The following is a 9818-nucleotide window of genomic DNA, read 5'->3' as shown; positions in this document are numbered from 1 at the left end:
AGCGGGCCCGGCCGCGAAGGCCAGGCACATCAAAGGCCTGGGGATCCCTGGCCCCTTCATCCCTGGCCCCTGCCTCTGCAAACCTCGTTCTCCGGGGTGCCATGGCCCCCTAAATCCAGCTTTTGTCCTGAGGGGTTACGACCTGGGGAGGAGGGGGCTCGCTGTGAGTTGCTTACTTTTAATACTAAAGGCTTGACATGAAATGCTGAGTGAGCACTGTTTGCTACTGCCCTTTAACACTGTGGTCAAGGACTGTTGCAGTGGGGATACTGCAACATGCATATATCAAACCAGGAGTCCCGTGGAAAGGGAATATATATGGACAAACAGATTCTTGCTAGATGTTTCAGAGATGTTTATTTCTCCAGCCGCATGGCCGGAGCTCTGCTCAGGAACTGTTCCAGTCACGGGACCAAGGGTCCTTCTGCCCGCGCAGGGAACACAAACCAACCCATGGGAACGAGGCTGAGCAGGGGCAGGGAAACCCCGTGTCTGTGCCCTCAGGGCCCCTCTCCCAGGGCTACACGGCGGGGGAGGGACCCCAACAAAGGACACACGCGCTGAGGTATAAAGAAGGACGTACTTAATTAAGTGTATACTTAATTTGGGAGAAGGAGGGAAAAGATGTGTCCCACCAGCTGATGGGAGAGAGGCCGTGGTGCTGCAGGAGCTCTCTGGCTGCAGAGCACTGCCATTCATGCCTTTACACAGCACTGCCAGGGAAGTAGGGACCAGCATCACAACAGAACCTTAAATGCTTCCTGCGGGGCAGAAGCCTAACTTCAGACAATGCACCAAAATGTAAAGGTGAAACAAAAGGGCATAGACACAGGCCAAAGCAGCTGTATGTATAGCTTCCCAAAACAGCCTAAGCTTCTGTTTGGAAACATTGAACAGACTCTGAAAATTGGTATTTTTGTCTGGTGCAGGGTTTGTTAGATTCCGCTTGAAATGCACCAGGTGCAGTGTGGTTGAAAGGAGATGAAAGCACTGAGCTGAGCACTCAGAAGACCTGTACATATCCATAGTGTGCGCTCAGCTCAGCCCTGTAGCACAAGTGCGACAAAACGTTCTTTGGATGGTGTCAAGCTTTTTGCCTGCATACATGTATTTGTGACTGGGAAAAATGCATGCCACGTACATCCCAAAAAATCTGCTAATGGAAATAAGGTATACCCAGATACTGGGGTGTAAGGAAGGGCAGCAGTTAGTGAAAGGATGGTACAATAGTCAAAAGGCACACACACCTTCACCTTCTGAATGTTTTGACACAGCAGTCAAACACAACTTAGGAGATTGTAGTGTTATTTAGAACCCTTTAAGTAATGATTTCTTTTTTACCACGAGGAAGGAATTTGTTTGCCTTCAGTTGCAATATGTTTTGGTTTTTTTCCAGAGTTGGGACCATGGCTGTTGACTGGATTGGTTTTGCATATGCTTCATTGCTGATGTTTGGAGGTGTTGTAGCTTACACTCGTAAAGGTAAGTACTGGGACAGCAGGAAATCAAAGCATTTGAATTTCCTCTATGCAGTGTGAGACATGACAACTTTGCTGTAACTGTAACTTTGCTGTAACACAACTGCATTTTACATCCATCATATGCTGCTGTAAATGCACTGAGTCTCATGAGATGTACTTGGACCAGCTGAAGCACTTGAGTTTGTTTTCAGGGCAAAGAGTGGGGGTTGTCATGTTATCTTTGACCTTAAGTGCATTTTGAGCTTTCTCATCTCCTTTTAATCATTCCTGTGTTGAGCACAGTAGATCCTTGATTAAAGCTTATTTTCTACAGAGACATCCAGGCTTGATTCTGACATTTCCAGATGCACGGTGAAAAAAACCCCTTTACTTATGTGCTCTGAGTTGGTGGTTAATTCTCTGGTACTGTTAGAACTGTGCCTTTTCACAGTAAGATAACGAGGCAGGTTTTAGCGGGCAGTGTACCACAAGGCGCAGTTTCGGTGTTCCAGGGATTTTCGCGGTCCCGCGGGTGGCAGCGCCGTGCCCGGGCCCTGCACCGGCAGAGGTCGCAGCGGTACCGAGGACGGGCAGGCGGGGCGGCAGGCGGGTTCACAAACCTCGGCAGCGCTTCACTCTCCGGCCCTGTGGCCATTATCCGTCACCATTCCTGTGATTTAGGGTCACTGTCTCCCTTCGCAGTGTGCACATGCTGTGCTCTCGGAGACACGGCTTCGCATCTGAATTTCTGGAGACGCTGTATTTTTGTGTTTGCAGCCAGCTGCACTCTCTGACTATCCCATTCACCTGTTCTTTTCACTCTTTATTAGTTGGTCAATCCTCGTGGAAAATCTAGATTATTTTTTATGGGTTATGATTTCCATTTCTTGCAAAGTCATGATTAAAAGTACTCAAAATAAAAGGATTGGGAGCTAAATGACATCAGGGGGTTTGGATTCTTTATTTATAAACATTTGGGGATCAGCTTAATCCAAATAATGTCTGCTGTGCAGATTCTACACTTTTATCATACGATACCAAGACAAATGTCTGTTCAGAAATCTAAATATATTAGGGATATATCCGGGACTTATGAACCAGTTTTGCAATAGCACTGCAAGAAGATGTCAAGTTACTTTTAGAAGCCCTATTTTCATCCTCACTGCCATTTATTTGTTTTTTCATTATTTATTAAATGGGATGTTGGTGATAGCATTTCTTTGTCCAGGACTGATGTCAGACTGAAAGGCCTGACATTATGACCACACATGTTGTCCATTTACTCTATATATATTGACACATTTCTACAATTTTTGGAGACTCCCAAGTGCAGTAAGATATAGTTAAAACGAACAGACAGTTCCGAGAAATTACCAAAGTCCTTATTAAGTATGATAGAGAAAATAGCCAAATTTAGGGTTGTATTTTTCCCAAGGTGTAAGTATTACTGGATCCTGATCATCTCCCTCTAACATAGTTCACTTTGCCCCTAATGCCACGTATTAGAATGACCCAGTTACAGAAATACTACCTCTCTATTCACACTGGGTGAGGTAAGCTGGAATGTGGCAAAATCCGTTTTATTTTTAATATATTTGGATAATACTGTGTAGAGAGACAACTGCCGTATAAAGATTGAGTTTAAAGACCTTGTATTTAGAAATAACACTTGAATGATTTCTTGCAGGTAGTAAAATCTCTTTAGCTGCTGGACTCACCTTTGGCTCTGTGGCTGGTTATGGAGCTTACTGTGTAACATGTGATCCAAGAAATGTGAAGATATCATTGTGTAAGTGTTTCATTACAGTAAACAAACAAACAAACAAGCAGCATCCTTAACTGCATGTAAAATTCTCTTTTTAGTAAATTTTGAGTACTGCTTTGGTTTAAATGTTGAGTTTTAAATAGAGGTCAACACTTCAACTTAGCTTGCAAAATTCAGGAGCCATTTGCAAGGTAAGGCGGATCATTCACACAAAGCCAGCAGGTGTGTGAATGCAAAACACTGACTAGTGTCAAGCCACCTGGCAGCACCTCCTTTTATGAGGTGGTTGCCTAACATTGCACAGATTGTGAAATCCAGCTGAGAAACAGGAGATAGTACTGTAATAAAATCACTAGCGCTACAGATTAGAATTTCACAATCTGAGCAGTAAAGTGGGTGCAGGATCCGGTGTTGCATAATTTAACGTATCCTCAACTCCCAGTGAATCAAATAGTTTGATTTAGTGTTTTTCCTTTGCTGTTAAGACAGGATACAAACTATGCAGTAATTGTCATGGTAGCTAGTTTGCCTCATGGAGGCAAAACCTACATTCTCTAAGGGGGGCATTAACCTCGCCAAGTGATTTGCAATAAGAGCTGTTGGGAGCTTGTCTCACTCATGGTTTTAGCAAAGGTGGTTTCACATGCAGAAATACATTTAAAATACATATAATCCAGATGATGTGAGCACACAATTGTTTTTTCTCAACTTAGAATTTGTGGTATACTGTTCATTCTGATTTTGTGCTTTGCCTCAGTCACAATTATAAAAATTTACGTTTCAAAAAAATGTTGAGTAGCATTGTCAGTGAAGTGTTTCCACCAGGTTCTTTAGAAAAGGTGGTAATGGTGGACCTGATCTGCTCCTAGATGGCCTTAAATTGGATTTCCACTTTTGCCACCAAGACCTTGCTCAGATTAAGTTTTCCCTCTGTTTAAATAAACGCCAAAACTTCATTTGGAATGAAGACATAGCCTTAAGTATATGTAAATTTATAATCATTAGTGTGAGATGATTTTAATTAGTGTATGGTATTGTACTTCTATGGGTTAATTAAGCCACTAAGTTAGATACAGAATTTATGGAAGACTCATTAAAACTTAATATATGTTGCCTGTTTCCCAATTCCCAGGTTTTGAAGGGACTAATACAAAATTTTCCTTTAATGTGCTTTTGAATGTCTGATATCTAAAATAGTCGGTGTTTTTCATTTCATGTAGCTGTAGGCGTCTGAGGACTTTCTCAACTGGAGAAATGTATATTACTTACTTAGTAGAAGTCACAGCAATGAGATGAGATGAGACAGAGTTCACTACACCTGCCCTAGAAAGTTCTTCTTACATAGAGTAAAAGGAACAAAGACTTTTTAAAGCAGTCTTAGTTTAGAATGTTTACAAAAAAATGTTTTAATTGCTTTTTATTATAAATGTATATTGCTTTTGTGGAAAACTAGAATGTTTTCACTTATGTCTTAACATGCCAAAGTGTGAAAAGCAGCTAGAGCACAAATGAAAGATGGAAATTAAGTGCATGGAAGAAAGCGACCACTCTGAACTTAGAAACCAGTACAGTAAATTACAATGTTAAATAAAGCAAGCACCCAAACCTTTAAAAGGTTAGGAAATCTAAAAACAACCCATCCATCCAAACCATGACTATTGACAGTATTCTTCACCTATGCAAGAGTCTCCTACAGTAATTTAGGTAATATTTTAGTACAAGACTTTGATAGGAAGGTTATTGTAACTTGTGCTACATACAAAGAGTATGTAGCCTATACCGCAGGCAAATTCTCTCAGTTGTTTTATAAATTATTATTTCAGGCATTTTCCTCCTTCATCTGAAATTAGCTCTGTGCTCTCTTGGATACTTTAATGCATTTTTATGTGTTTGAAGTAGGTGTAGAAATTCAAATTTCAGTATGCAAGAGTTAGTAGCATTCACAGTGCAAGTTGATCCTGATCTGAATATGATTCACTGGATTGAATTTGTCTTGATTTATTGAATTTCTTTGACCTGGTTTAAGGTGAAACAGTGAATGTATATAACTTTCTAAAATCAGGTCTAAAACTTGAATGTCTTAAAAAGTCACTGGAACCTGTGAACAGCCATGTACTAGCAAATGGAAAAAAAAGAACATTACAGAGTGAACATGCTTTGTAGCTTGTCATAAACTGTAAATATACTCAGGACTCTGGCAAGACACATGCTGTGGAATAGTTTACTCTTGAGACATTCCTGAGAGGATCAAGGCTATGTGACTAGAAAATACGAGCAATGGTTAATGGAGCGTAATTTTTTTTTTTTTGCAAGGTATCTTTAATGAGTGCACATAGTTGGTAGAGTTCTGTAAGATACTTGTAGCTGTCAGGGCTTGTTTTATAACGCTGAAGTGAGCTTAAAACTAATTTTTGACACCTATGAACACAGGACTGGCCCCAGGACTAGACAGTGGAATTTGAAGAGAATTAGCCAGAAGGTTTAAATGCTCCATTAAAGGGAAGAGATCTGTGTAACTGCCATTACTTGGGCTGCGAGAGTGATAAGGCCCTGCTGCTCATGAGAAGTTCTGCCTCTCTGCCCACTTCTAGGAAGCGTTTCAAGTGACAGTTCTTTAATAAAGGTAGCTATCTTTGCAGTTTTATGTGTTCTCCTCAGCCTTCTCATTTATGTAGCCCTCTGCAGCCACAGTTCAAGATGAAATCCCCATGCCTGATGAGTTCATTGTTGCCTCCATTTTTAGTTAAGACTGCTCCAGGAAGAAGATGTAGTTTCTGTCATGATGTTTGTTCTCTGCTGCTTGTGCTGCATTTATTGCCCTCTTGGGCTGCCCAGCTCTTGTCACAGGCAAGGATGGTTCCCTCGTAGCAAAAGGCTACAAAGGAACTCGTGGTCATGAAGAAGGAGATGTTGATAGCCATATTCTGTAGCAAAAACAAGTGGCAAACCTTCTAATATGGTTTTTAAGGCTCAGCAAATGAAGAGCTAATATTCTAAAAATAAAACCAAAAAGAAGTTGAATGCTCTAGCTCCTTGAATAGTTGGAAAACAGCTGCAATGATCTAGGATGGTGTGATTTATGAGACACTATTCCTGTAATTCAGTATACATGTTACTGCTATGGCCAAGATTCTTTCTACTTTATTTGTATGCCCATGAATGTAGATATGGGTGAGTAGAATTGACTAACTAACAAACTTAGTCTCCATGGAATAGGATTTAGCATTCTGCTGCACATGGACACCTTATTTGTAGCTAAAAGAAATCATAATGGTGTATTTTGGAAAAGCAAGAATGATTTTATAGACTCTATCTCTGATCTAATGTTTTACTAAATTGCAGTTCATAGGAAAACAGCAATGACCTTTGATAACTCCACATGTTCCTGAGTGGTCCACTGCAAAAAGTGAGAACATAAATATATTGGATTGTCTTTTACAGTTTCATCTTTTCTTTTGACCATTATAATGGGAATGCGGTTCAAGAGGTCCAAGAAATTAATGCCAGCCGGACTAATAGCATGCCTGAGGTAAAGATACATTGCAGATCTTAATGCAAAGATTTCACTGGTTTTCAAATAGTTGCCATTTCACACCTGATTCAAGGCAGTATTGATGGAAGTCACTGTCATTCAGCAACTATACAGCTTAAGTGAAATTAGTTTGGAGGTCCAGTGAACAGCTTTTTTCTCTCACTAGGCAGATACAGCTGATAAGAAGTGACTTTCTCAGCACAGAAAGGAGAGGTCAGGAGTTAAATATTAATGCATATTGGTAAGGCTTTTGGAAGAACCTGGATAAGCCTTAGTGGTTTTGAACACATCCACATAAAATTAGTCTAATTTCGTACAACACGGTCATCTTAAAAAAAAGGCCAACACTTTGGTTTAGTTTTGGCTGCATTCAAAACTACTGGAACCACAGTACTGCTGAAAAACAGGACATTTTTGACCTGAGCTAAGAACTGCGGTCAGTATTAATGCAAATTATGATGTTTCTAACTGTTCCAGCTGCTTTATTGCTGCTGTTTGGCATTCTGGAAAATACAATTTTCTGAACTTATTATTTTGGAATTAAATTATGGAGTAAGTTCAAAACTTTTTTCCCAATGAGTCTGTAACTCAAAACATTTTTTGAAGTGTAAATCAGAATCCCCATCTTCTGAAGGAATAATAACTGTTGCTTCATTGTTACCAGATTTAATATAACACCATTCTGTTTTACTTCAGTTACATACAGGGAGGAAAAAATCAGAAGTAAATTGTCAAGGTGCAAAATTTAAGAATCAGGACTTACACTGGAAAATGTTATTGTCCATTGTGGATTGCTTTTCCAGCCTAGGTGGCTTTGTTTTTCAACAGACACTGAGATTGTAGATTTAGACACTTGAAAAGACAGCTTAATAGAGACTCTAGTGTCAGTTATTTATGAATGCACTGTTATTTAATGATGACTTTCACTGGTTTTATTAATGACAGCTATATTTATGTTTTCTTGTTTTGGGTTTTTTTCAGCCTTTTGATGATTTTGAGGCTTGTTTTTATGCTGCTGTAGGAGAATTTAGAACCGAATATGACTGCCATGCCCACCAAACAGACATGCTCTCCATACTTGAAAGACAAGTTTGAACATAAGTCTTATACTGCATTTATATTTTCTGTAAAAGATCTGTACCTGTTATTTGATTATTGACATGTGCTGATATTTTAAAAGCTTTTTTTAACAACTAAAGCAAGTGTTTTGTTGGTATATCTTGATCTACTTTCATTTAAGCAGTCTATTAACTCAAGGGACCTTTCTTTTTAAGTTTGATCTGTTTTAGGGGTGCAGAGCGCCTCAGGAAATTGAATTACTCTTGCACTGTGTCTCTGAGAGAAGAATATATATAAATACATGTTTATGCTAAAAAGGTATCTTGTATTGGAGTATAATTTTGTAGTTTCTGAGATTAAATAATCAGTTTTAAATCAAAAATGTCTTGGGCCTGTACTGTGTTGCACTAGAAAACCAACTTCCTTTCCAACACACGTTCTTGTTCCACTGGTTCTAAATGTAAAAACTATAATCAATATTCAAATAAAACATAAAATGTTCAAAGCTTATCAATTTTTTAAGCAGGCGAGTGAGCCATTTTGTCAATGGAAGAGTCTGGTGCTCTGCTTTGTACTCAGTGGTGGTTTAAAACTTGTAGCATGCTGTAAATTGCCACTGACATGAACCATGGCTGAGGTTTGTCACTGCGCAGAGAGGTTCCAAACTGCCAGCACTCTGGAACAGGTTTGCCATTCCACTCTTAAACTGATTATCTTGCTGAAGTTCCCCCCCGTAAGCAAAGGAGAATATTCAGCCATAAACTATTCAGGGATTGAAGTTGCTTTGATTTGTGTACAAAATAAATATTGCCTGGGTCTCAAAGTTTGGCTAAGACTGTCTTCTGGTGTACAGGGGATGTAAGCAAAATCATTAGGAAACAGTATGGGTGGGTGCGCTCTTGAAGACAAAGAGAAATTTTGCTGCTTTTCATTTTTTTCATACAAAGGTTGCTTATGAAGGTCATCACGTATCAGATCTCGGTGCTGCACAAATTCATGAGGAAAATACCAGTATTATTCCTGTCAGGGGCTTAGGTGGTGACAAGGCCTTGTGACCAGCTTAGATGTCTAAGGCACAACTGACAATAAAAAATAAAAGGGGGACAGGACAACATGACACAAAAAGATTCTTACCAACCCCAAACCACAGCCTGCAGCTCTGGAATCTTTTGCTTGTGAATGTTGGTATCAGTCACCTCCAGATGGTGCCAGGCTTACAGGTGATTAAGCTGGTATGTTACGGATTTCAGACTGGAAGGGCACCTGCACTCACAAAATGCAATAGCAATGTCCTGTGCCAGTCTTTGTGATGGTTCCTAAATCATAGCACTTGTTTGGAAGAGAGGCATTGTTGGGGTCTCCTCTCCCCGCCGTGTAGCCCTGGGAGAGGGGCCCTGAGGGCACAGACACGGGGTTTCCCTGCCCCTGCTCAGCCTCGTTCCCATGGGTTGGTTTGTGTTCCCTGCGCGGGCAGAAGGACCCTTGGTCCCGTGACTGGAACAGTTCCTGGGCAGAGCCCCGGCCATGCGGCTGGAGAAATAAACATCTCTGAAACATCTAGCAAGAATCCGTCCATATATATTTCCTTTCCACGGGACTCCTGGTTTGATATATGCGTGTTGCAGGATCCCCACTGCAACAAGGAATAGCCCAGTGAAACGAGTACTGTGGTGGGCATGGCAAAGCACTGCTTCCAGCTACTGAGGTAATTTTAATGTAAACCTGTTTGGAACTCAGCAGTGCCCAGGTAAGTGGGGCAGTTGTGGTTTGTACCTCTTGAGATGCACGTGGCTCTTCTTAGGCACGAGTCAGGAATTACTGCTGGGCAGTAATTCATTATGTACACGGGTTGACTGTTGCCTAATCAGCTGGGAGTCCTACTGAGGAGAAACAGCTAAGTGCAAAGAAGGATGGTTTATGGCAATGTTCATAAAGGAAATAGTGATGGTTCCCATGAAATTAGGGTAAAGAATTTGACATAATAGTGCATGCTTTAAGCACT

At 40.5% G+C, this 9818-nt stretch overlaps 1 protein-coding gene across 2 annotated transcripts; it reads left to right on the top strand.

Moving 5' to 3' along the window:
- The first annotated feature begins 70 nt into the window (after positions 1–70).
- TMEM14A (transmembrane protein 14A) lies at positions 71–8338 on the top strand. Of its 2 annotated transcripts, none has more exons than XM_008637650.2 (5): positions 71–163; positions 1397–1482; positions 3148–3249; positions 6667–6754; positions 7739–8338. In XM_008637650.2, the coding sequence occupies exons 2-5, from the start codon at positions 1407–1409 to the stop codon at positions 7776–7778; spliced, it is 306 nt and encodes a 101-aa protein (XP_008635872.1). In that variant the 5' UTR covers positions 71–163; positions 1397–1406; the 3' UTR covers positions 7779–8338. The 2 variants fall into 2 exon arrangements, with proteins under 2 accessions (XP_008635872.1, XP_017594820.1); XM_017739331.1 differs by lacking the exon at positions 71–163 and adding an exon at positions 542–565.
- Positions 8339–9818: the final 1480 nt, after the last annotated feature.

The sequence above is a fragment of the Corvus brachyrhynchos genome, unplaced genomic scaffold (genome assembly GCF_000691975.1).
Source record: "Corvus brachyrhynchos isolate BGI_N302 unplaced genomic scaffold, ASM69197v1 scaffold136, whole genome shotgun sequence".
In the NCBI taxonomy this organism is placed as follows: Eukaryota; Metazoa; Chordata; class Aves; order Passeriformes; family Corvidae; genus Corvus; species Corvus brachyrhynchos.
Note: the sequence above shows the minus strand (reverse complement) of the source record. Positions and strands in the feature narration are given on the sequence as shown.